This window comes from Thrips palmi, unplaced genomic scaffold (assembly GCF_012932325.1).
Source record: "Thrips palmi isolate BJ-2018 unplaced genomic scaffold, TpBJ-2018v1 HiC_scaffold_15, whole genome shotgun sequence".
Classification (NCBI taxonomy): Eukaryota; Metazoa; Arthropoda; class Insecta; order Thysanoptera; family Thripidae; genus Thrips; species Thrips palmi.
In genome coordinates this window covers 4,678,868-4,703,473 of record NW_023144624.1, presented here as the reverse complement: position 1 = coordinate 4,703,473, position 24,606 = coordinate 4,678,868, and the positions used below count along the sequence as shown (strand labels likewise).

The following is a 24,606-nucleotide window of genomic DNA, read 5'->3' as shown; positions in this document are numbered from 1 at the left end:
ATGTTCTTGTCATGCAAATTACGAAACAGTTCCTCGAAAATTATCGAAAGTTCACATGTTCTACGTAGGTTAAGACGTCCATTAGAAGATATTGAAGGTGAAGCTGCGACAGAAACCTGGCAGTAACGTGAATTAAACCAATTTTCTGAAATAAGGAACGTCCGTGCACGATTCTGTTAATACTTTCACGTCATTAACTGATGCTTATTGACAGGTCAACAAAATGACCACCATCTGATCAAAACATTCATTCATTCATGTTTGGGATGTGTAATTTTTCATACCGGCTAGAAACAAAAGAGTTGTGAGTGTGTTAGTGACAGTTCTTGTTGGTCGCTGGTAGGGAAATCATCATTCACCATGGTGCTTGAAAGTACTATGATTTGGTAAGATTTGACAATGAAATTCTTTCAACGCAGTGCATGCTAATGCATATTGTTTTAAAAAAATATTCGATCGGTGGGGCTCAAAAAACGGAGTAGGTCGTCGTCGTCTGTGGCACAGTGAGGTTATCGTACCAGCCTTTCTGATGACAAAGCATATTATTTATGTCTTTCGTTCAATTTTTCGACCCTTCACCTCCAAAACGACTGAACTGTTTTATTCAGTTGAATTTGCGGTTAGCGGCTTTCTCTCACAGCGATTGGTTCACTTAGGCCAACAGATAGAGAGTGTTCTACACATTTGTTATTGGTTGGATGAGTGCTCTTTGTTAATAGTTTCAATGAAGTGAAAATGTTTTTTCACTCAATTTGATTAGTTTCTCATCCAACCTGCTTTCAGTCAGATGTATTGCCCTATTCTTTCATGTGGATACATTTTTACTTACGTGTTTGATCTATTTCAGTGTTGACAACAGCGATTTCATGAGAAATGGAGACTTTCTGCCAACTCGGCTGCAAGCTCAACAGGATGCAGTGAACCTAGTTTGTCATTCCAAGACTAGGAACCCTGAGAATAATGTTGGACTCCTCACGTTGGCAAAGTACGTTCAGAACCATTCATTGACACTCTAATGACATGCATTATCATTGATTGACTGATTTACTTCTTTCCTCTCCTCTCCTCTTGTTTGCAGTGTTGAAGTGCTGGCCACCCTCACATCTGATGTCGGACGCATTCTGTCAAAATTGCATCAGGTTCAACCTAATGGATCCATGAACTTGCTGACTGGCATTCGTATTGCCCATGTAGGTGTTCTGTTCAGCTTAAATCAACTATTTTAGAAGTGAGTGTCTCTGACCCGCTTGTTTGTTGCAGTTGGCGCTGAAGCATCGTCAAGGCAAGAACCACAAGATGCGGATTGTAGTCTTTGTTGGAAGCCCCATCACCGCTGATGAGAAGGACCTAGTAAAGCTTGCAAAACGTCTGAAGAAAGAAAAAGTCAATGTTGATCTTGTTAGTTTTGGAGAGGAACTCTCAGTAAGTTTTATATTAAAGTCTTTACCAAGTGTATTAGGAACAACTGCTTTTGTTCTGATCTATCTAACATACTGTTTGAAAAAAATTTCAGAACAATGAAATGCTTACTACCTTCGTCAATACCCTGAATGGCAAAGATGGCTCTGGAAGCCACCTTGTGAGCGTTCCTCCTGGTCCCCATCTATCTGATGCTCTCATCTCCTCTCCTGTCATACAGGTTAGTTGAGCTTCCACCTTTTCTGAGTGAGAATTTCCTTTTTATTTGTTGAGTGCTGTTCTTAAATTGATGATTTCTTCCAGGGTGAGGATGGCACAGGCGGTGCTGGTTTGGGTGGAGCTGGCTTTGAATTTGGAGTGGATCCTAATGAGGACCCTGAACTGGCTTTGGTAAGTGTTAGCCTTTCCTTTTTTTTCTTTTTTTTCTTCTTTCTCTCCCTCTTATTAATACTTAAAGTTTGTCGTAAATACAAAAATTTTCCTTTGTTTTAAGTTTGTCTTACAACCATCCTTCTCTCTTTTGCAGGCCCTCCGTGTCTCCATGGAAGAACAGCGCCAAAGGCAGGAGGCCGAGACTCGCAGAGCTATGGCTGCTTCTGAAGGATCAACTCCTGTGCCTGCCACTATCAAGGAGGGTAAGGCTGCATCTTGTTACTCAAACAAACAGAGGTAGTGTTGTCTATAATTTATGCCTGACATTAATTTTTTTTGTCTTTTGTCAATCAAGTTCCCAATGAAGAGGCTATGCTGGAGCAAGCTTTGGCTATGTCCATGGAAGTTGAAGATGACACCAGCGCTGGAGCAGCTCAGCCAGACATTGCAAGCATGACTGAGGAGGAACAGATTGCCTTTGCCATGCAAATGTCCATGCAGGATGCCAGTGAGTACTTAACAAATATAACAAAGGGGGACCAATCTCCCAAGTCTATCCTTTGATACATCTTTAATCGGTTTTATTACACCAAATTACAGAAGACATGGCTGACCCTGACAAGGCAGGTGGTAAACCAAAAGCAGCAGCAGAGAGCATGGATGTTGATGGTGAAGAAGATTTAGCAGAGGTTATGAATGATCCTGCCTTCCTTCAAAGTGTTTTGGAAAATCTTCCTGGAGTTGACCCCCAGAGCGAGGCTGTGCGCCAAGCTGTAGGTTCACTTTCCAAGGATAAAGAAAAGCAGGAAAAGGACAAGAAAAAGGATGGAAAGTAGGTTATTTTTTCTATTGTATTATATCTTTTAAAACTGATTCATACTGAATGTGAATAGTGAAGAGAAAAAGCAGAGAAGCTCAGGAAATTATTATCATAGCTTTGGAATGATGTCTTTTGTGCTGTATCTAAATGCTGGAACTAATCTTTCACCATTGCTACATCTAGTGTTTTGTAAAATTAGTACATGTTGGCCTGTAAGGAAAATTAAATATGTTTGTCACAACATTATTTTTTCTGGGTCTGTTTTTTATGCATTTTTAATCCCAAACCCTTGACATTGCTTTGTCATAAGCCATAAAATATACTGATTTCAATGACACCGTACAGGTCGAAACCTAAACCACTGCCCAAGATTTATTTCGACAAATATTGAGCAGGTCGAAAGGGTTGCCTACCACGCAGGCGGCAACCGCCTGGAGCGGGACCGCCCAGTAGGTAGGCAGCCCATTGGACACTACACCTTACCGCCTCAGTGCCCTCACGGACGGACGCACTTGTCATTTGCCCAAGATCGTTCAATTGACCACCAAACTGAAATCACCGTTTCGAATTATCAGAATTTGCTTCCTCAACGTTCCAGTCGAGCTTTAAAAACCAGTCGCACCCATGTGTGCGTGCATGTATGTGTGTTTAAAAACTATTAAAAGCTATGGAAAAGGCACGAACGCAAACCGAGGAAAAGTTTGGGGGTGGGGGCGTGTCAGTGCAAATACACACCTCACCCGTCTGGCGGGGCCGAGCCGGACCGCCGTCGTCGACGGGGACGTGGCGTGGCGGCCAGGCCTCTAGTGGCGGCCAGTGCCGTGGCAGCTGTCATAATCATGGCGAGAATGACCGGGTCGCGGTGGTGAGGGCCGGGCAGGCCGGCCGGCCCCTGACTCCTGGGCCTCATGGCGAGGCCGGGGCCGCCACATCCAGGGGCCGGGCTGCCGGGCTGGACCAGGGCCTCTACGTCCAGCGGCCGCCGCCGCCTCCTCTCTTCGCGTCCACTCTCCACTCGGCCCTGCCACTCGGCCCTGCGACGCCGCGGCGGCCGGCCCGGCGACGCGCGACGCGGTGCCGCGGTGCCCATCCAGACCCTAAGCCCTAAGCTCAATCGGAACACCGGAAGCCTCTCGTTTGTTGCCTGATATGAGCCCAGGCAGTGTCGCCCAGTGTCGCCTCCTATCTGCCCCCCGGGCCTATTCCTTGATTCCTTGTACCCGGTCCAGGCAGCCCAACGGCCAACGCGGCGACATGCTGGCGGTGGTATGGCCTCCAGCGCGACCTCCACCAAGGCGTTGGTGGGGCGAGGACCGCAGGCGCCCGCGATGGTACTTCCCTCAAACACCACACTGGCGCTGAAGAGAACGTAGCCGACACTTAGTCGCTGTTCGTACAATCGATGTGGCTCTCTTCGATTCTTGCCCGTAGAGCTGCTCCACTTTGGGGGCTCCGCGGCGCCGGTCTGCTGTCGGCAGGGCAGCCTGCTGCTGAGTGCGTCCACGTCAGCGCTGAGTGCCACCGGCCAGATTGTAGTGGATGGCCGGCCTCGTTACTCAACGGATTCCGTGGTGTAGCGGTTATCACATCTGCCTAACACGCAGAAGGTCCCCAGTTCGATCCTGGGCGGAATCACATTTTCGCTCGCTGTTCGGGAATCGTTTGCGAGCTTTCATGCCTTCCCCGTGTGGCGACTTTTTATTTTTGAGAGGAAACGAAGAGAAGAGACGCATCGCGCCTGAGATAAAATTATAGCCTTCATTGTCATTGGTTTCCCTTTTGTGGTGGTTGGACACTTTATCCTATGCCTCAGGAAAATCTGGGGTTGGTGCGGGTTATCTTGAATGAATTATCATGACGCAGAGTACAAAGTGATGCAAGCTGGATGCAGAATTTCTTTATCCACGCCTGCCTACAAATCTGTCCCAAAGATTAATTATGTTATGTAGGAAAATGAAATAAAATTGTGCTTTTACTCTTCTTCAAAAATTTACTGCATCGGCCGGGAATCGAACCCGGGCCGCCCGCGTGGCAGGCGAGCATTCTACCACTGAACCACCGATGCTTCGTACAACTCAGAGCGATAACTTTCGTGCACTCTGTAGAAGGCACGCACTATCGCGGCGGAAAAAGATTGCATCGGCCGGGAATCGAACCCGGGCCGCCCGCGTGGCAGGCGAGCATTCTACCACTGAACCACCGATGCTTCATGTATGCGTTGGCAGTACACCAACCAAGACTAGCAGCAAGCGAAGAGGAGATGCCGAGTCCGCGTTTCCCTTTCATAGCCAGGTAAGCGCCCGCCTCGCCGCGGAGTGGACGACGGCGGGGAGCCGCGGGGGGAGCGACCCGCCGAGCAGGTCGGCGTGGTGGTCGTCGTGGCATTCGCCGGCCGGCCGTTTGGGACGGACGGTGGAGGCGCCTCGGAGACGTCCCTGCCCCCCCCCCTTTCCCCCTCCTCCCCCGCATCAGGGCTTACAATACCCCGCGGGACCTTCGCAGAACTTCGGAAGCCGCCGTGCCGAATCTACGAATCGCCGAATCTCGGCCGAGCGAGCGAGCGAGCGACCACGTGGCGGTGGCGCCCTGGCGCCGTGGCGCCTAGCGGCCGGCAGCAAACAAAAATTGACCTTTGGCAGCCCTGAAAAATGGAAAGGTTGGCCGCAGCGGTCAAGTGGGTCAGTGCGGAGTCGCAGAGTCTCGCGCTGGGATTTTAATCCGAGGCACGCACGGCCATTAGACCATCTGATTCGATTAACAGATTACGTACTACGTTAGAACAGTGCAACATTGTGCGCGGCGCGGTCAGTCGTGACGTCATCGGGCTCTGATAGCGAGCATGCCCAGTCCAGAGTGCACGCGGCCGTGTTCCAGGACAGCTGCTCGCGCGCCACGAAAGTGCACCGAGTGCACCTCAGCATGCGTGCGTGTGGGTGGGCGCGCGGCGTGGTGCACTTCCTCGACGGCGTGCTCGGCGCTCGGCGTCGCGGTCCTCGTCGAGCACGCCAAGCAGGCCGAGCACGTCCCGGAGACGGCGCATGGCGCCACTCGTCACCAAGGAGGCGCTTTTTGCCGGTTTTTGGGGCCACCGTGGACGCCGCACCTGCACGCCGCACCGGCGACACCGGCCAGCTGTGTTTGGGAGTCGAGCGGAGCAGCGCAGGTCCGCGCCAAGCCGACGCGTGCGACGCGTGCGGCCGGTGGCCGCGCCGAGCCGGAGCCACCCGAACATAGCCGAGCCGGCAGCCGAGTGGTGGTCCGCGGCAAGACTCCGCGCGTCCCGCGTTGAGCGAGCACGCCGCGCGCAGCGTAGCGTATTTCACTTCGTCGGCCACCGGGAGTCGTTGGTCTCGTCTCGTTGCTGTTGCTCAGCTTAGCCGCCAGAGTCGTGTTTAGAGGCGCGCCGGTGCCGGTGGAGGAGGAGCAGTGCGACCCGAGTGCGACGTGACGAGGTCCTTGTGCGGGGCGTCGAAACGGTCGAAACGCCGCAGCACGCCGCGACGTCCTTGTCCTCGTGGACCGCTGGAACGCGAGTGCAGTTCGAGGCAGCAGGCCGAGCACGGCGTCGACGCCGAGAACCGCACGTGGGAGCACACCTGCGAGGCGTCGAGAAGCTGATCCGTCCACGTCCATGATCAGGTGGGTGCGCTTGGTTCGAGTCGCGGAGGAGGAAAGGTAGCACGGGCGTTGCCCAACTGGGCGTTAGGGTGGGTCAGGTGTCACGGGCACTGCTAACTAGTTCTTCTGCGCACCGCAAGGAGGAGGCCGTCTCCGAGGTCCACGATGTCCCCGCGGCTTCGGTAACCAGCACACGGGCCTTCTGCCCCCACGCTGGATGAGCGAGATCTCTGCGCACTGGACGACCCCTAGGGTAGTCCGGCCCGAGGCTAGAGGCCTGGGGAAGGGCGAGGGTGGGGAGAGGTTGGCGGTCGCCTCGGTCCAGGTGGAGCAGCCCTGCCAGCCCTGCCAGCCCTGTCACGTGGGTCGTAGGGCCGGCCGGCGGCGGCCGTGGAGGCGCGGCGGAGAGGGGCATGGTGGCGGCAAGGCTCGCGGTGAGGCCCGCGGGCCGCCGGTTACATCACCCAAACTCCAAACCGAAGCGACGCCGCCCGCCCCACCCCACCTCCGCGAATATCACTGGCCGGAGCCTGGACCGGCAAAAGATTCCGATGCTCCTAGGCCAGGCCCGGGAGACAAATAGTAGTCACCCGGGCAGCTGCCGCTGGACCGAGAGAGAAGAGAGGGGACGGACGACAGACACCCCGGTCACCATGGTGCTGTATCATTGGAAACTCACTGGACTGCCACTGAATCGAGGCAACACGACGCCGCGTTGAAACGATCCAACTGCTTGTTATGATTTCCTTCCCACTTTTCCCTCCCCCTGTTGACTGGAAGTGGTGAAGAAAGTGGGAGGGAAGGCTCCCCCCCCCCCCCCCGGTGCAGCCTGCCGCCCCTTACCGCCGTAACTCCGAGGCCGCGCGTCGCAGCTACGGTGTTCTTGTTCGGTATTCAAATTAGCCGCGCCTTACCTGCTCCGGGTGGCAGTCTCCAGGTCTCCAGCATTGTCCGATGACGGGAAAGGGCGAACGCATAGCGGCGCAGCTCCCCTTTCAAACGCTTTGTTAGCACAAGAGGACGGCACAGTTTTGCCGCTGCTCTGCTTGCTCGAAACAAGGAGGAAGAGAAGGAGAAAAAGAAGAGGAAGGAGGAGGAGGCGGGAGACTGAACTCCCGTCATCCCCTGTCGCAGAGGAGACGATTGTGACCTTGTTGGGGGCCAGGCGGCCTCCCGTCGCCGTTCCGTTGGAGGGGGAGGGGAAGGGGGTTATTGAAGTACAATGCCCCCTTTTCCGCAGCCGTCCCATTTTGGACGCATTTAAGTTGGTATCATGGGAAGCCTGGCAGCATAACCCGTCCCCGAGTAAAAGCGAAAGGCTCTTGAGGTTGACAGAGCCGCTGTTGAAAATGCAACCTTGAACCGTGGAAGTTTAGCCCACTCCGCGCACGGCTCGCACGGCGCGCCAAAACGCACGCGTTCAGTGCCTGATAAGCATGTGTGAGCGGAAGGCAGCACGTCTCGACATTTCGGTCGCCCCGCGACAAGAAATTTGCCACCTCAAATGATAGTCGTGCTTTGCCTGCCAACGCTAGACGCGACTGCGAGATAAGGCTGCACCCTACACTACAGTTTCGGTATACGTACCGCAAAGCTATAGCTTAGCGCCAGACGCCTTACGCCACACCTCCCCAGACGAGAGCTCTTTCAACATAACTGTAAATATTAAGTAAACTTGACTTGAATGAAGAACTTATAGGGAGCTCTCTCAGTCAAAATGTCACTTTACTGGGAAAATCAACCAAGTTGTAGTCGATTTGACTCGACTTTTCGCACAGTGCATGCGTGCTCTGCTCGCCAGCAATTTCTCTCCATTTGCCATAGGCTACACTTGCAGGATTGCCCCCTCAAGGCCCCAGCCACGTGCAGCGTCGTGCAGCCGAGCTCGACGCGGCCGAGTCTCGCGCCAAACTCGCCTTCGGACCAAACCGTCGACTCATCAGTGGTTTGAATAAGCGCAGCTTACAATAGCGAGACAATACAGTGGCGCGCCCGTCCGTCCCGTCCCACGTCGCTCAGTGCATGTGCACGAGGCAACAGGTGGCGCTGCGAGCGGCACTTCCCCGCAATAAACGTCGCCGGGCGGTGCCAAAATGCTAAAATGGTGGCGCAGCGAGAACTCAGCCTTACATTGTGGCACCGGGGTTTCGCGCGCAACCGGTCTAACATTGTTTGGAAGTGCTCGCGTAAAGTAGTTTTCCACCTGCGCGGACACACTGAAGTTTGACTTGATTTGACCGAATTCTTGGAGTCCATCCACAACTCTGACATAGTGTGCAAGTCATCTTACAACTCTTCTTTCTTCCTTCCCTGACATAGTGCCCCGCAAGGGGCTGGTTTTCGCACTGTGCTCGAGGAATTCCCCCTCCCCTCCCCCTCGCCCTCTCGGGTTCTGATAACGCTGACCATGAATACCATGCACATGGTACGCAGTCCTGGTTGTGGCGAGGCGGTGCCCCGTCGCGCACGGCCACAAAATGTGTCATCTCGTCTCGTAGGAAAGCGCGGTGCGGCCGCGTGGTTCGGCCGACCTAGAGTCCGAATCCCTGTCGCCATCCAATAAACCGGGAAAATATTTGAGCGCGCGTGGCGACGTCACGGCGGAGGGGGAGGAGGAGAGGGAGGGCTGGGGGCGGGGGCGTCCACGCCGCACACGTGGGGGCCGAACTAGCGCGGCGGCGGCGTGGCGGCGCGGCCCTCGACACGAAACGCGAATCGCGCGGCGTAGCGGTCAGCCGCAGACGGCGTCGCGACGGCCCCCGCGAACCTCGTGGTGGTGGTCGTGGACGCCGACGAGCGGGCCGACGGCGGCATGGTGGAGCGCGGCGGCCATTGACGGCGGCGTCCTGGCAGTGCGAGTCCGGCCGTCCGGCCGTCCGGTCCCCGAAAGCGCGATGGGTGAGTGACAGGTCGCGGGAAGGCCAGCATCATGGAGTCCACGGCCGGCCACGGTCCTGCCGCCGGGTCCTGCGCGCGGTTTCCCCGGCCTGGCCGAGGGCCTGCCCGTCCTCGTCCCGGTAGCGGCGTAGCAGGCGTAGCGGCGACATGGCGAGGGTGCGGGTGACTTCCTGACAGCGCGACAAGTGACGAGATAACGACCAGGACATAGTCTCCCCTCCCAGTGCCGCCACCACCGCCGCCGCCGCTGTGCGTTGGCGACGCGTGCACGCCGCCCGCCGCGCCGACACGGAGGACGACGGCGTGGTCGCGTGCTCCAGCCCCGCGTGCGCGTCCTCGCCGTCCTCGCCGAGACCATAGCAGGGTAGTTTTCCCGTCTCGTATCGAACGCGGCGCAGCGCGGTGCGGCGTCTGCTGTCCGCGGCACGGCGCGTCAAGTTACAGAGGGGCACAGGCTGACAAGAACAACAATGCCGAGGTCGGAGGGGCCGGAGGGGTGGCGACTCCAGTGGTGACCGCAGCACGCAGCACGACACGCTGGGGGAGCCGTCGCAGCGTGTCACAGCGCCCAGCAACCCCGCCGCCCCTTTGTCGTTCGCGGGGGGTGGCGGCGGTCGCGAGGCGGCCGTTGCCGCGTTGCGAAAGCGGTTCTTGTTCTTGTGCAGCGATCGGGTTGGGCCGCGCGGGCAGGCCGGCCAGGGCGGCCAGGTCGCGGAATGGCGGAGTGCGGCCAGGGAGGCGGGGAGGCGTGAGGCGGGGCAGGGGGGAGCGATATGGCAGGAAATGTAAGTTAGCGCTCAGTCCGCCGCGGGGAGGAGCCGCTGTGTGTGAGAGTGGCGACAGTGTGCGAGCTGCCTGTGTGTGAGTGTCTGTGTGTGTGTGTGTGTGTGTGCGCGCGCTTGAGTAGTTAGGGATACATCGAAGTTGTGTTGTCCGCCTGGACAATGTGACGACGCAATGTGGCGTGGTGGAGACGCGCGCCGAGGGTGGCGGAGGGGGTGGGGAAGTCCCTGCGTAGCTCTGCTTAGCGCGTCCAGGTGAGTGAAGGAAGGGTGGGGTGAAATGCCTGGAGATGCTTCTCAGCGCCCAAGCGGTCTGTCGGTCTGTCTGTCTGTCTGTCTGTCTGTCTGTCTGTCTGTCTGTCTGTCTGTCTGTCTGTCTGTCTGTGTGTTGCTGACTTCCCTCTAGCGTGACGTGAGCCGCGGTTCGGCGTGGATTTGTGACGTCGCCGTCCCTCCCCAGGAGGAGCTGGCCGCTGGCCGTGTGTGCCTGGGGGTGGGGGTGGGGGTGGGACTGACCGCGTGGCCTGGGTTCCCACCGGGGCGCCGTGGAGGGCGACGCACAAGGGCTTCCCGCGTCCTGTCAAAAGTCAGATTAAGACTGCCCACCAAACTTCACCCTCCAAAAATAAATTCCGGAACGGCGGAGCGATCGAGCCCGTATGCCGCATGCCAGTGTCCGTGCCCCTCCCCCAGTGGGCACGCGCATCCCCCCGCACGGCCTAATACAAGGGCGAGGGTGCCGGATCACGCCGCCGATAAGCCCAACGCTATCACGTCGTAATTGTGTCGTGAAGCGAGACGCCCCGCCCCGCCCCGCCCCGCCCCGCCCCGCCCCGCCCCGCCCCGCCCCGCCCCGCCCCGGACACTCCGGACAGCCCTGGGCCCCACGCCGGTCACCGAACGCGTCTGTGTTGTCTTTCGGAAAGCAAATCATTTTGTTTGTCTGTGCAGGTGATCCCGCGGACATGGGTCGGAAGGTGGTCCCCGTGATGAAGCCGGCCGAGAGGATGGCCCACGAGGGCCTGGTGCCCGCCAGGGAGGCTGACTCGGGGTCTGTGGTGAGTGCTCCGAAACCGTAGCGCCCCCGACGTCCAATATCTTCTGAAAGAGGAAAAGCAGTAAAACTTGTTATTTGAACCAGGGTGGCGGAGTCAAGCTGCGCAAGGAGCTGGGCCTGCTGGACGGCGTGGCCATCATCGTGGGCGTCATCATCGGCGCGGGCATCTTCGTGTCCCCCAAGGGCGTGCTGCAGAACTCCGGCTCCATCGGCGTGTCCCTGCTCGTGTGGGTCCTGTGCGGCGGACTCAGCCTCATGGGCGCGCTGTGCTACGCCGAGCTGGGCACCATGATCCCCCGCTCTGGCGGCGACTACGCGTACATCGGCGAGGCGTTCGGGCCGCTGCCGGCCTTCCTGTACCTCTGGGTCGCCCTGTTCGTCATCGTGCCGACGGGCAACGCCATCACCGCGCTCACCTTCGCGCAGTACATCCTGCAGCCCGCGTGGCCCACGTGCGAACCGCCCGACGAGGTGATCCGCCTCATCGCCGCCGTCGTCACCTGTAAGTCCACCCCCACGGCCATTCTGTTACAAAGTTTGACGCGTTCTAACCCGGCCGGCTCGATTGCCCAGGCGTGCTGACCGCCATCAACTGCTACAACGTCAAGTGGGCGACGCGCGTCCAGGACCTGTTCACGGGCACCAAGCTGCTGGCCCTCGTCGTCATCGTCCTGGCCGGGCTGTACGCGCTGGGCGCCGGCAAGACGGAGAACCTGCAGCAGCCCTTCAAGGGCACCATCACGTCGCCGGGCTACATCGCGCTCTCCTTCTACTCGGGGCTGTTCTCGTACGCGGGCTGGTGAGTGTTAGGCACGTTCGGCATTCCCTGGCACGACCAGGCCAGCGATCTGACCTTGTTTCATTGTACAGTGTCTGAGGCGCCGGCCTGGATTTGTGTATCTCAGCTAAGTTTGTTCCCTCCACGTTGACAGGAACTACCTGAACTTCGTGACGGAGGAGCTCAAGGACCCTTACCGCAACCTGCCGCGCGCCATCTGCATCTCCCTCCCGATGGTCACCATCATCTACGTGCTGGCTAACATCGCCTACTTCGTGGTGCTCACTCGGGACGAGCTACTGTCGTCCAACGCCGTCGCCGTGGTGAGTCGCCGCGCACTGGCCGCTCGCGATTTCTCATTCTCGAACCCCCACTAACATCGCCACCGCTCTGCCTCACAGCTGTTCGGGGAGAAGATGCTGGGCGTCATGTCGTGGACCATGCCGGTCTTCGTGGCGTGTTCCACGTTCGGCGCCCTCAACGGCGCCATCTTCGCGTCGTCGCGCCTCTTCTTCGTGGGCGCGCGCCAGGGCCACCTGCCCGCCGCCATCGCCCTCATCAACGTCAAGAGGCTCACCCCCGTGCCCTCCCTCATCTTCCTGGTGAGTGTGGCGCCAGAGTCGCGGAAATGTGACGACGGTGTGTCACGGTCTCACGAGACACTGCGTGCCGCGCCCCGGCTATCGGCACCCGTGAGCACTGAGCACACAGTGGAGGCCGGGCGGAGGCCCTAAGTCGGCACGCGCGGTACGTTTCCGCGTTTCTGTTTTGGGAACAGCTGGAACCGTCCAGAGCCCTGGCCGGCCGAGGGCAGTGCACCGGCACTTCGCCTGTCACGCCGCCTGTCTCTCTCGCACCTCACGGCAGTGCTAAATGGACGAGAGAGACAGAGCAAAGGCCCATTTCCCTGAATCGGAAGCACTCCACTTTTTGCGGAGTTTCCTCACGAGTGGTTGGTCCGCGCGTCCGCGCTATTTCACGCTCAGCTGGCGGCGGAAAGTGTCACCGTGGTTTTTGTTTTCGTTGCAGTGCATCATCACCCTGGTGCTGCTCGTCATCAAGGACGTGTACGTGCTCATCAACTACGTGAGCTTCGTGGAGTCGTTCTTCACGCTGGTGTCCGTCACCGGGCTGCTGTACATGCGCTACTCCAAGCCCGACCTGCACCGGCCCATCAAGGTGAGCCTGGCGTCGAATGGGTTGCCTACCCCGCCCCCCGACGGGCGGCGATAGGCAACTCTTCCAGCACCAACGCATCCATGTCTGACCGCGCGCGTCGCGTTCCAGGTGAGCATCATCCTGCCCCTGGTCTTCTTCGTCATCTGCACGTTCCTGGTCACGCTGCCCATCTACGTGTCCCCCGTGGAGGTGGGCGTGGGCGTGGCCATCATCCTGGCCGGCATCCCCGTCTACTTCGTCTTCATCCACTGGCAGAACAAGCCGCAGTGGCTCACCAGGTCGTCGCGTGAGTATCCCGCACCTCCGACAACCATTCCATTCCATTCATGTCGCCGCCAATGTGCAAAATGAAAATTGGCCGTTTTGTTTTGGTTTTGCAGACGCGTTCAACACGACTTGCGCCAAGCTGTTCGAGTGCGTCCTGGAGGACGAACGGTGATGCCCGGATGCCCGCCGCCGTGCGTCCCACTGGCTGTGTTTCTGGTTGCCATTCCAGTCGCGCTCTCGCTCTGTTCAAGCTTGGCCTAGGCCTTGGCCTTGGCGCTCGCCCGAAAGCTCCGAACGCCGTGCAAGCCGTCTTTGCGGAGGGGGGGACCGGCGACAACGTTCAGACCGCTGCCATCTTCCGGAAAGGAAGTTCACCTGTGATACACGTAGCTTGACCGAGAATACTAAGGAACGTCAGGGTATTTGAAAATGTTCATGTTGCTTCAGCGCCATGCAGAGGAAGTGGACCAAGGAGGCGAACTTCTCCTTACTTTGGAGGCGTCGCACCAAAATTTGACCCAGCAGTGGTTCATACTTTTTTGTTGGTTTGGGGAATGTTACTTTATTTTTAGTACACACACTTATGTTGATATGCTATGCTTTATTTATTTTTGTGCATTAGACTAGTCATAATTTGGCTAACTAGTTCCTCCTAAAAGTTAGTAAAACAGTTGTGTATATTCAGGTTTATCGCTGTTAATTACCTTCGAAAGTGAAGCATATCTAATCACATATGTAGAATCAAGCAAAGTACCTCCATGCGTAAAAAAAAAAGTTTCAATTACATTCGAGCCTTTATTTATTATTTACCTTACAGATGTTTTATGTTGATGTAAGGCGTATTGAATTAAGATTATATAGTATGTATTTATTTGTGTAAAGCCATACAACGGCGCAAAATACTTCTAATTTTATGGAATTAATTATAAAAAGAAGTGTGTCCTCGTACATCACTGTCACTTGTACAAAACGTTTATTGTGGCTGCTAGACCCCTACTTTGTACATATTCGATTAATTTTTCTACGTCGGGCGTTTTATAGAGTATGTGAATGAATAGGTTTAAGATGTTTTTAAGATGTTACAATTATAAATGGCATCATTGCGACCAATAAATCCAGTGTCAAAGGCGCCGTGTCAGTTCTTTTCTTGTGCGCACAGCCGCCGGCTGGGTAGGCAACCTAATCGTCACGTTTGTTTAGGAGTGCTAACCGAGCTAATGCTGTCATGAATACAATGCGTTTTCGTCATAGTCGCATCGTGAGAGATTTTAGAGTGCGTCCCGGTCAGAGAGACCGCCTTTACTTTATGAGTCGTAGATATCCGTAGGCGAGGGGGGAGCGGGGCAGGGTCACCAACGTAATATCCTCCACCCATGCGCCGGCCTGCCGGGCACAGCCTGGGGGAAATCCCCTTATCAGGTTGGTTGCAGTGCGAGCCGCGACACACCCGCACCGCGCCGGACCGTTCGTTGAAAACTGTTTCGGTGATCGCCTCGCGGCCCTCTCCCAAATTGGGTCAGGGATCGGGGTCAGGGACCCTTCCGAAGGACGAGTTGGACAGGCCGCCGGCACGGCCGCGCGTCTCCTCTTCTAGTGTCGACTAGAGTGTCGACTAGTGGGAGGGACCCGGACGCGACGCGGTGCCGCGGTGCTTGTTGCTCCTCTGGATGGCAGGCAGGAGGCAGGCAGCGGTGTGGCGGCGGCGTAGTCCTGCCAACAAAAAGCACTTGTCCAGTTGAAACGAGACTCGAGCACCGCCGAAATGTTCAGGCTGACAGGCGTATGAGAAATCTGCGTGTCTTCGCCCGTCCACCGCGAAGAGCAGCCTGCTTCACAGTCCAGTCTGTTGGTGCTTCACGACGGGGGAACTGGAAGCCGTGTGCCCGGAGAATCAGTCTTTGGAGATACCACACTTACGGCCCGGAATCATCTTCAGAGGGTAATGGTGGTTACGCTGCTGTCGAGGCGACGTCGCAGTGTGTTATAGTGTTCGATAGTTTATTGTTCCCATCCAAACGGCTTTCTGAATCCGACTCACTTTTAATTTCCCTTTCTCTACTCTCTCAAGCTCGTGCTCACGATGAGCCTCGCCAATTCGACCCAGAATATAGTCGGTGAGGACTCCGTCAACGCCGAGCAGACCAGCAGCGATGAACCTCAGGCTCAGGCGAGTGACCCCGGAGGAACTGCCCCCTTTACTCCACCTGTTACTGTCGTGTAGGCGTAAACTCGCGCTCTCTCCTATCGATCCTCAAGAAAGTCTGCCCAAGACCATCACCACGTACATGCCCTCGCTGCAGGTCGGCGGCGTCCAGCTTCGCAAGGAGCTGGGCCTGCTGGACGGCGTGGCCATCAACGTGGGCGTCATCATCGGCGCGGGCATCTTCGTGTCCCCCAAGGGCGTGCTGCAGTACACGGGCTCCATCGGCCTGGCCCTGCTCGTGTGGGTCCTCTGCGGCGGACTCAGCCTGGTCGGCGCGCTGTGCTACGCCGAGCTGGGCACCATGATCCCCCGCTCTGGCGGCGACTACGCGTACATCGGCGAGGCCTTCGGCGCGCTGCCGGCCTTCCTGTACCTCTGGGTCTCCTTGTTCATCATCGTGCCGACGGGCAACGCCATCACCGCGCTCACCTTCGCCGAGTACATCCTGCAGCCCGCGTGGCCGACCACGGCGCCGCCCGACGCGGTGCTGCGCCTGGTCGCGGCCGCCGTCACCTGTACGTCATGCAACCAACTCCGCGCCTCTCAGGTACGGCAAACCCGCCGCTTACCCTTCTCCCCTGCCCAGGCGTGCTGACCGCCATCAACTGCTACAACGTCAAGTGGGCGACGCGCGTCCAGGACCTGTTCACGGGCACCAAGCTGCTGGCCCTCGTCGTCATCGTCCTGGCCGGGCTGTACGCGCTGGGCACCGGCAAGACGGAGAACCTGCAGCAGCCCTTCAAGGGCACCATCACGTCGCCGGGCTACATCGCGCTCTCCTTCTACTCGGGGCTGTTCTCGTATGGGGGCTGGTTAGTCTTCAGAGTTGTTGGTATGCCCTGCTTCAGGTATGCGACTAGAAACAAGGGTTCGGGAGCAGAAGCGCCGCACAGTTGTTGAGGTTGGCAGTCTCATATTGTCTGCGTTTTACTATCTCGGACTTCGATCGGATCACGCCTGTAGAGCCTCAAGCTTTAACATTTTAAGCGTCTAAGAACGCGACTGAGGACTCCTTTGGTGTGCACAGGAACTGCCTCAACTTCTTGACGGAGGAGCTGAAGGACCCACACCGCAACCTGCCCCGCGCCATCTGCATATCCCTCCCGACGGTCACCGTCATCTACGTGCTGGCCAACATCGCCTACTGCGTGGTGCTCACCCCGTCGGAACTGCTTTCCTCGAGCGCCGTCGCGGTGGTGAGTCCCCGAGTCCAAGTGCGCGCCGCGCCGCCGCCGCTCGTAGTCGAACCCGGGACTCACGCGCGCTCTCCGGCCAACAGCTGTTCGGGGAGAAGATGCTGGGCGTCATGTCGTGGTCCATGCCGGTCTTCGTGGCGTGCTCCACGTTCGGCGCCCTCAACGGCTGCATCATGTCGTCGTCGCGCCTCTTCTTCGTGGGCGCGCGCCAGGGCCACCTGCCCGCCGCCGTCGCCCTCATCAACGTCAAGAGGCTCACCCCCGTGCCCGCCCTCCTCTTCCTGGTGATCAGAGCTCGTCGCTGACTTGCCGCAAATTGGCAGGCAAATTTTTGAATATATGATGCTTGTTTTTCTCAGTGCCTCCTGACGCTGGTGCAGTTCGTCATCAAGGACGTGTACGTGCTCATCAACTACGTGAGCTTCGTGGAGTCGTTCTTCACGCTGGTGTCCGTCACCGGGCTGCTGTACATGCGCTACTCCAAGCCCGACCTGCACCGGCCCATCAAGGTGAGCCTTCTGCCCGTCGTCCCGGCCAGGTCCGGTCGGCGCACCAAGGCCTGGGGGCAGCTGCAGCGCTGACCGCGCGCTCCTATTCCAGGTCAACACCATCCTGCCCATCGTCTTCTTCGTCATCTGCGTGTTCCTCGCCGTGCTGCCCGTCTACGTCACGCCCTGGGAGGTCAGCATCGGCGTGGCCATCGTCCTGGCGGGCGTCCCCGTCTACTTCGTCTTCATCTACTGGCAGAACAAGCCGCAGTGGCTCACCAACTCGTCTCGTCAGTACTTCGTCAAAAGAGGTTCATCATGATTTATGCGTAAACGTAAACTTGACACAATTTATTTTCGATCTTACAGATTTGTTCAACGTGAAGTGCGCCAAGCTGTTCAAAGCCGCTGCGGAGGATGGGTGTAAATTATAGCTTTCATTTTGATCCAGCTGTCGCTTATTGATCAGCGATCCGTGCCTTGCCTTTGCATCCCGTGATGGGAGTTTTTCTGTGATATTGTGGTTAGCTTTGTCTGCGTTCTCAAAGGTCGCTGTATTCGTCGGACGAGTTTTCAGTTACCAACTTTCCCTACGACTAGCCAGTAAAATGAAATACTGTAACTTCGTTTTGGTCTCTCTTCCTCACGCCTTGCCCCGCCCGCCGCCCGACGGGTCGGCAACCCATTCTACACTCTCGCAACGCGGGAGGCCTCGGCGGGCGCACGGCGCACGGCCATGAGGTGAGGCGGGGAGAATGGACTGCTGCCTGAGCACAACAGCACCACAACCTAAAACAACAACCAAACAACGCAACACTTCACTCGGTTCAAACCGTGTGTCCAAGAAAAATATATCAAAATAGAAATCTTACCATTTTCTTTCCGATGGAATGGGTGGCAACCAGGCTAATTTGACCCCTCAACTCGCCCGATCCATTTCATAAAATTAAATAACCGATTCCTATCGTAATCCTTGCAGCCAACTCTGAGCGGACATAGGACCGGCCGCTGTTCGGTACGCATTAGCTGCGCTTCGGCGGCCGGCCTTCGGATCGGCCGAAGAATGAGTGCAGCCCGTCATTGTGATCCCAACCAGACGAACTAGATGAATGGCCCGGACAGTCACGCCTTGACGTTATTTGACACCTGCCCTAGAACCCGCCGCTGCACCGCCAGGCACCGCCAGATCGACAACGTGCTCGCGGGTCAGCCCTGACATGCATTCATGATCTCGGGTCACGTGCGCGCGCCACACACCACACACACACACACACACACACACACACACACACACGCGCGCGCGCGCGCACTCATACACGCACACACACACACACACACACTCATGCATTCACACGGACACACGCACACAAAAACAGGTCCTCGATCGTGTAATAATTGGACGGGTGTTGTAGTGACGCCACAGCCCAGGGCCACTTTAACGCCGTCCTATCCGTGGAAAATGTTTCTGGCTAATGTGGCCCCAGGCCCAAAAGTGCATTTTTGCGTTTTGAATACATTTATTTTTTGTGCACTCCTTTGCTGTGTTTCTCACGTGTCTTTTCGAATTTTCGGCTCTTGTTTTCAATGTCTCATTCTGGGGGGAATGTAAACACACGAGTTTTTGCAATTTTCATTTATTTACATATAAATAAATATATTAAATAAATAAGAGTCAGTCTTTCTAGTAGGCGTAGGCGATGGGGCCGCTGGTGTAGGTCATGTGGGAGACCACGGGGGCAGCGGAGTAGGCGACGCCGAGGAGACCAGCGGGGGCGACGGCCTTGGCGACGGGGGCGGCGTAGACGGAGGGGGCGGCGTAGGCAGCGTGGGCGACGGGGGCGGCGTAGGCAGCGGGGGCGGCGTAGGCGTGGGCGACGGGGGCGGCGTACGCAGCGGGGGCGGCGTAGGCGTGGGCGACGGGGGCGGCGTACGCAGCGGGGGCGGCGTAGGCGGCGACGGGGGAGTGGGCCAGGATCTGGGCGTCGTTGCTGGCACGGCTGTCGTACTTGCGCACGCTGGAGAAGGCGGTGTCGACCGCCTTGGAGTAGGTGGTCACGGCCGCGTTGCCGTCCAGGGAGCGCACGGTGCTCTCGTGGGTGGTGCCGATGGCGGGGCTGGCATAGCCGACGGGGGCGGCGGCGTAGCCGTAGGACACGGACGACACGGGGGCGCCGATCAGACCAGCGTTGGCAACAGCCAAGGCGGCGGCGAGGACGACGAGCTGGAAAACAGACTCAGATTGAGGTGGGCCCGTACTAGGCGTCCAGAAGTGCAAGCCCCGCAGGGCTGCGAGCGTCTCACTCCCCGTACCTTGAATGCCATTGTGAAGTTGGTTGGTGTGCTGTCGAGGTTCGACTGTGCTGCCCGGTAGCCCGCTCTTGCTTTTATACTCCCGGCGTGCCGGCTCCAGCATGGCTCCAGCCCCGTCGGCCCGCCAGCACGCCAGGGAGCCCCTCTACCGCCTGCTCCCCTCCGAACGAGCCTCCTCCGGCCTGGCCGGGGAGCAAGACGGAGACGGCAACACTCCAGGACCGCGCCCACCGCGCCCACCGCGCGTCGAGGACACGCCGCTGCGTTCGAAAGGCCGAGCCAGCCGGCCGCCCAGGCCTGCAGTGTGCAGGACGGAGTGCGGCGGGGCGGCCCCTTCCGGAGGCGGCCCTCGCATGATCCAGGAACACTGCGGCGCGGCCCGGCGCGGCGTTTGACATAATTTGTGCAGGCCTGCACGTTTGACAAAGGGAGCCGAACCCGCGACCCGGCGGCGACCCGGGGTCGTCACCCAAGGCGTTTCCAAGCAACGGTGACCGCGCACGAACCAACCCTTGCTTCAGGGGGAGAGAGGGAGAGTTGAGCTGGGGAAGGGTAGATGTGCATGGGAGCTGTGAGGCGGCCAGGACTCTGCGTAAACATCCAACGTCTCGTCGCCGATACGCGATCACTCAGTCGATCCGGAAAGCCTCCAGGAATCCCCGGCGCGGCGGGACTGGCGAGCATATCACACAAATCACTGGGAACTTAATGAGACCGCCAATAACACGGTGCAGCCCAGGCGGCCTGGCCAGCCTGCCCGGCCTGCTCCCGAACGGCCGGCGGGCGATGGATTACGGAAGCGAAGGGCGAGGTTCACGCGATTAATCGGTCTCGTGACGTCACGGCAGTGTAGTGGCGGCCGGAAGGAAGTGCGGCTTGCCGACGACGGCGTCTCATTTGCCGCAATAAACGTAATTTTTCATCCCGCCAACTTCGCTCCGCCCCCTTGTCAAGCAGGGAGTGTGTCATGACTATCCCGTGGCTTGACCCCTGACCTTCTTCTAGGACAGTGGCGCGCTGGGCCTGGGCCATGCCAAGCCACGCACTCGCTTACAGCGGGCAGCCTGGAAATGATTGCTTCCATTGATAGTGCTATCCCCTCTCCACCTATGACATTAAAAATAAATAAAACTAACAAATAAAATTTAAATGGATATTCCCGAGCGTGGTGTTGAACCCAGGTCAAAATCTCCGAGGACCACAGCGAGCGCCAGGGCAGCAAGAAAGCGCTCATCACTGTCGTTGTCAAGTCCAGCACCCTAGCTCCCTTCACCGGAATCATTCGAAAACGTTTAAGTTTTATTTTTCTTTGAGAGGCCACATTGTCAGACAATGGGCAATCAATATTTATTTATTTTTTGTCATTTTTAGGTGACCTCCTCTTGTTCATCTCGGCGTTCTGCGTGCCGCGCGGTGCCGCGGGCCCTGGCGTGCTAGTGCTGGCATTTCGGCGCGTGGACGTGTAGAGGTGACGGATAGCCTATTCGTCATATTGTCGTTGGCGGCCGCGGCCCGGGCGGGCCGGCTGCGAGGAGAGGGGGTCTCTAGGTTAGGGGGCAGCGGCCGTGCCGGGATAACTTGAAACAAGAGCGCGCCCCGCCCCGCCCCGCCCCGCCCGCCCGCCCCGCCCCGCCCCGCCCCGCCCCGCCCCGCCCCCCCCGCCCGCCACGCCCCGCCAGCTTGCATTGAAACGCTCATCGAGAGCGTTTTGTGTTGTTTTTTTTTGCGCGGGCTGTGCCGGATGGCCTTCCGCAGAGGCCCGCCCCGCCCCGCCAAACGCCACCCCGCCCCACCCCGCCCCGCCCCGCCTCGTGCCCAGCGACACACCCGCGGCGTGGGCCGGTGCGGCTAATTTCCAGAATTTTCGCCGAGGAGTAGGGAGGGGGGGGGGAGGGCCCGCCCAGGTACGGTGGGGAGAGGGACCAGGAAGCTGGAAGAAAGCGACCGGAAGGCCGCTCACCTCGCGGTGCAGGCGATGCTGGCGGTGTTGGTGCTGGCTGCGCGGCCTAGTCGGTGGCTCTAACGCCTGCGAGGCAGGCCGGCCCGCCGCGCACCTGTGCGCTGTGTCGCCTGTGTTGCCTACCCCAACCTTCGCAGGCGCTCGCCGCTCCGCACCGCGATAGCGGCACCGATGCGCTGCGCTGCGATGCGCTGCGGCCGGCAGGAGATGCACCGTGGCAGCCGTGGCAGCACACAGCGCATCTCGGCAAGCCCACTGACTCTGTCTGCCGGAGCAAAGACCGCCCCGTACCGCCCCACAGCCTCTGCCGATAGTGTCCATTGACATGCCAAAGAATGAAGTCGCGGAATACACCACAGATCCCCGAACAGGACCACTGACACTGTAATTTGACGGGATATCATCGATTGATTTCAAAAGCAACAACCATTTTTCTGTGCGCATTCCTAGCAACATGAGATCGCGTAAGTGCAGTGAACAGGGTGTTGCATTGACGTATCTCACCACATCTACTGCCGTATCTCATCTAAAATTAAAGAGTTAAGTAGGAAATGTGTCATATTTGTCTAGGAACACCAAGAGCTCATTTTTCGTGTCTCGAAGATTGTTGTGTGCAAACATGCCCGTTGGTAAATACGGGACTGGAAAAAGATTGACTAAGGCAGAGGTAGAGTTTTTGCAACGCTTATTTATTGGCGCATTTAAGTAAATAAATAGTGAAATAAATAAGAGTCACGGTATCACAGCTTAGTAGGCGTACTGCACACCGTAGGAGCCGGTGTAGGTCATGTGGGAGACCACGGGGGCGGCGGAGTAGGCGACGCCGAGGGGAGCAGCGACGGCCTTGGCGACGGGGGCGGCGTAGACGGAGGGGGCGGCGTAGGCAGCGGGGGCGGCGTAGGCGTGGGCGACGGGGGCGGCGTACGCAGCGGGGGCGGCGTAGGCGGCGACGGGGGTGTGGGCCAGGATCTGGGCGTCGTTGCTGACGCGCACGTCAGAGCGGGACACGCTGGAGAAGGGGGTCTGGATGGTCTTGCTCTCGTGGGAGATCTGGCCCTGGTTGCCGAAGGTCCTCAGGGTGTTGGAGGACTGGGAGGTGAGGGTGGGGGTGCCGACGGCCACGGGGGCAGCGGCGTAGCCGTAGGACACGGCGGGGGCGGCGGCGTAGCCGTAGGACACGGGGGCGCCGATCAGACCAGCGTTGGCAACAGCCAAGGCGGCGGCGAGGACGACGAGCTGCAAACAAAGTCACGTTAGTTCCAAACACTGGGATCTACCGTCTTATCTTCGAGCGGACGCACTGCATAGACCCAGGAGGCAAAGTCATGGCGCAGGTGTGTTTTGCCTGCTGCCGGACCCACCTTGAAGGCCATTTTGTTGGTTGGCTTGAGCGGCGGCTCTGAAGTGGATTGCTGGAAGTGAGTTGATCGAATGATGCCCGGACCATCCCGCCCGCCGCTTATATACTTGGCGCCCCATGGCTGACGGCCCGGCTACCGCGGCCGCCGGACAGGGCGTGGCGGGGACGCCCCGTGTCCTGCCGGCCGCCCGGTGCACTCCTTCCCCTTGCAGTTCCGCCAAGTTCGGCGAGTCCGGCGAGTCCGCGGGGCTGGCGGCGCGTGCCGCGTCAGTGACCCCTTGCGGCGAGAGGAAGGGGTGTCCCCGCCCCGGCACTGGGGCAGCCGGTACACCCGGCCCCGCCCCGCCCTCCCCCGCCGGGCCGATAGCCGGGCCCACGGGGGAAGTATAAAACCGCGAGCCACGGAGGTCCAGGCATCATTCGATCTCCACAATCACTGCAAGCTACTCAGAGCCACCGCTCAACTCACCCAACAAAATGGCCTTCAAGGTAAGTCCAGTCCCGTGCTCGGTGTATTCGGCAGTGCAGAGCTGCAGGGCTGCAACGCGGAGGAAAATGCTTTGGCCCTCCGCACTGCGCCCGAAACGCCACTAGAAGAATAGATGCTGCAGCAACTAAAGAAATGCACGTGTCGGCAAATCTAACGTGTCTTCGCTTGCAGCTCGTCGTCCTCGCCGCCGCCTTGGCTGTTGCCAACGCTGGTCTGATCGGCGCCCCCGTGTCCTACGGCTACGCCGCCGCCCCCGCCGTGTCCTACGGCTACGCCGCTGCCCCCGTGGCCGTCGGCACCCCCACCCTCACCTCCCAGTCCTCCAACACCCTGAGGACCTTCGGCAACCAGGGCCAGATCTCCCACGAGAGCAAGACCATCCAGACCCCCTTCTCCAGCGTGTCCCGCTCTGACGTGCGCGTCAGCAACGACGCCCAGATCCTGGCCCACACCCCCGTCGCCGCCTACGCCGCCCCCGCTGCGTACGCCGCCCCCGTCGCCCACGCCCCGCCTACGCCGCCCCCGCTGCCTACGCCGCCCCCGCTGCGTACGCCGCCCCCGTCGCCCACGCCGCCTACGCCGCTCCCTCCGTCTACGCCGCCCCCGTCGCCAAGGCCGTCGCCCCCGCTGGTCTCCTCGGCGTCGCCTACTCCGCTGCCCCCGTGGTCTCCCACATGACCTACTCCAGCGGCCCCATCGCCTACGCCTACTAGGTCAAGTCAAACCGTCAGAGTCAGAGCCTCACCACTGTTCACCACTATTTATTGAATCGAATCATACCCGATCCATGACTGAGATCTCGAAGCGCGAGTCACCATGTGTACATAAGGCCATCAAACTATTTATTTGCCCTATTTATTGAAAATAAAATATGGAACAAATGCAGTAAATCACTCGTTCTAATCTTAACCGATCCCCTATTTCTTACAAATATTAAAAATATCCCTTTAACTTGAGGTTAAAAAACACATGCAACTAAAAGTTGTTAAACTTACAAGTTTCAGAGCTGTTTTAGTAAGACCATGTTATGTTAATCGATGGTTTCTTAATATTCTTTTTTAATCTGGCTTACAAACGCACGTACTTTAGACATACTTTTCTTAACACCGACCGCACAAATATTACAACAACTCAAAACACAATCAAGCAGTCTTCCGTTCCGGTTTTTTTCTCAAGAAAATAAACCAGTGACAAATTTTGCCTACAAGCGCTTTTACAAAAAAAGGCGGTGCCGCGGCACGCTGCCTCTTGTTCTTGGTTTTGTTCGAAACTCGTAAAATAAAAAACGGAAACAAAGGAAAAGGGCAGAGCCCTGGCAAGGCAGAGGCGATGCGGTCGTCCTTGGGCGTCTGCTCGGCGCATGTCCTTCTTTCTCCCCTTTCGTCCTTTTCCTGTTTTTATATTCGAGC

At 58.1% G+C, this 24,606-nt stretch overlaps 6 protein-coding genes and 3 non-coding genes across 10 annotated transcripts; 5 read left to right on the top strand and 4 right to left on the bottom strand.

Moving 5' to 3' along the window:
- Window positions 1–231: 231 nt before the first annotated feature.
- On the top strand, window positions 232–2,857 carry LOC117640811 (26S proteasome non-ATPase regulatory subunit 4). The gene is made up of 9 exons (XM_034377710.1): window positions 232–386; window positions 848–985; window positions 1,079–1,190; window positions 1,261–1,422; window positions 1,514–1,639; window positions 1,723–1,809; window positions 1,946–2,054; window positions 2,147–2,299; window positions 2,392–2,857. Exons 1-9 carry the CDS (start codon window positions 361–363, stop codon window positions 2,625–2,627), a joined length of 1,149 nt encoding a protein of 382 aa, XP_034233601.1. The 5' UTR covers window positions 232–360; the 3' UTR covers window positions 2,628–2,857.
- Window positions 2,858–4,173: 1,316 nt separating this feature from the next.
- Window positions 4,174–4,246, top strand: Trnav-aac. Its single transcript has one exon. It is a non-coding gene; the product is annotated as a tRNA-Val (tRNA).
- Window positions 4,247–4,605: 359 nt separating this feature from the next.
- Window positions 4,606–4,676, bottom strand: Trnag-gcc. Its single transcript has one exon. It is a non-coding gene; the product is annotated as a tRNA-Gly (tRNA).
- Window positions 4,677–4,746: 70 nt separating this feature from the next.
- Trnag-gcc lies at window positions 4,747–4,817 on the bottom strand. The gene has a single exon. It is a non-coding gene; the product is annotated as a tRNA-Gly (tRNA).
- A 1,055-nt stretch (window positions 4,818–5,872) lies between these two features.
- LOC117641487 (large neutral amino acids transporter small subunit 2-like) lies at window positions 5,873–14,319 on the top strand. 2 transcript variants are annotated; one of them, XM_034378855.1, is made up of 9 exons: window positions 5,873–6,250; window positions 10,861–10,967; window positions 11,051–11,468; window positions 11,540–11,765; window positions 11,899–12,067; window positions 12,146–12,346; window positions 12,774–12,923; window positions 13,032–13,209; window positions 13,304–14,319. In XM_034378855.1, exons 2-9 carry the CDS (start codon window positions 10,875–10,877, stop codon window positions 13,360–13,362), a joined length of 1,494 nt encoding a protein of 497 aa, XP_034234746.1. In that variant the 5' UTR covers window positions 5,873–6,250; window positions 10,861–10,874; the 3' UTR covers window positions 13,363–14,319. The 2 variants fall into 2 exon arrangements, with proteins under 2 accessions (XP_034234746.1, XP_034234745.1); XM_034378854.1 differs by lacking the exon at window positions 5,873–6,250 and adding an exon at window positions 9,027–9,127.
- A 1,021-nt stretch (window positions 14,320–15,340) lies between these two features.
- On the top strand, window positions 15,341–17,672 carry LOC117641107 (Y+L amino acid transporter 2-like). The gene is made up of 7 exons (XM_034378220.1): window positions 15,341–15,908; window positions 15,980–16,205; window positions 16,421–16,589; window positions 16,673–16,873; window positions 16,949–17,098; window positions 17,190–17,367; window positions 17,447–17,672. Exons 1-7 carry the CDS (start codon window positions 15,341–15,343, stop codon window positions 17,509–17,511), a joined length of 1,557 nt encoding a protein of 518 aa, XP_034234111.1. The 3' UTR covers window positions 17,512–17,672.
- A 1,023-nt stretch (window positions 17,673–18,695) lies between these two features.
- On the bottom strand, window positions 18,696–19,473 carry LOC117641370 (pupal cuticle protein C1B-like). The gene is made up of 2 exons (XM_034378629.1): window positions 19,388–19,473; window positions 18,696–19,298 (listed from the first exon to the last, which is right to left on the bottom strand). The coding sequence occupies exons 1-2, from the start codon at window positions 19,397–19,399 to the stop codon at window positions 18,759–18,761; spliced, it is 552 nt and encodes a 183-aa protein (XP_034234520.1). The 5' UTR covers window positions 19,400–19,473; the 3' UTR covers window positions 18,696–18,758.
- A 2,542-nt stretch (window positions 19,474–22,015) lies between these two features.
- LOC117641360 (cuticle protein 67-like) lies at window positions 22,016–22,771 on the bottom strand. Its single transcript, XM_034378616.1, has 2 exons — window positions 22,709–22,771; window positions 22,016–22,583 (listed from the first exon to the last, which is right to left on the bottom strand). The coding sequence occupies exons 1-2, from the start codon at window positions 22,718–22,720 to the stop codon at window positions 22,095–22,097; spliced, it is 501 nt and encodes a 166-aa protein (XP_034234507.1). The 5' UTR covers window positions 22,721–22,771; the 3' UTR covers window positions 22,016–22,094.
- A 367-nt stretch (window positions 22,772–23,138) lies between these two features.
- On the top strand, window positions 23,139–24,087 carry LOC117641318 (pupal cuticle protein C1B-like). The gene is given in 3 exon segments (XM_034378539.1): window positions 23,139–23,196; window positions 23,369–23,704; window positions 23,707–24,087. Coding segments are annotated over 3 exon segments (552 nt in total). The 5' UTR covers window positions 23,139–23,184; the 3' UTR covers window positions 23,911–24,087.
- The last annotated feature ends 519 nt before the right edge of the window (window positions 24,088–24,606 follow it).

Excerpts from the sequence above, each read along its gene's own strand:
- LOC117640811 (XM_034377710.1), top strand. The coding sequence starts at position 361 with ATGGTGCTTGAAAGTACTATGATTTG. Across the intron at positions 986-1,078 it reads GGACTCCTCACGTTGGCAAA|TGTTGAAGTGCTGGCCACCC; the intron begins GTACGTTCAGAA and ends TCTTGTTTGCAG. Across the intron at positions 1,191-1,260 it reads CTGGCATTCGTATTGCCCAT|TTGGCGCTGAAGCATCGTCA; the intron begins GTAGGTGTTCTG and ends TGTTTGTTGCAG.
- LOC117641487 (XM_034378854.1), top strand. Across the intron at positions 11,469-11,539 it reads CATCGCCGCCGTCGTCACCT|GCGTGCTGACCGCCATCAAC; the intron begins GTAAGTCCACCC and ends TCGATTGCCCAG. Across the intron at positions 12,347-12,773 it reads TGCCCTCCCTCATCTTCCTG|TGCATCATCACCCTGGTGCT; the intron begins GTGAGTGTGGCG and ends TTTTCGTTGCAG.
- LOC117641107 (XM_034378220.1), top strand. The coding sequence starts at position 15,341 with ATGAACCTCAGGCTCAGGCGAGTGACCCCGGAGGAACTGCCCCCTTTA. Across the intron at positions 16,206-16,420 it reads CTGTTCTCGTATGGGGGCTG|GAACTGCCTCAACTTCTTGA; the intron begins GTTAGTCTTCAG and ends TGGTGTGCACAG. Across the intron at positions 16,874-16,948 it reads TGCCCGCCCTCCTCTTCCTG|TGCCTCCTGACGCTGGTGCA; the intron begins GTGATCAGAGCT and ends TGTTTTTCTCAG.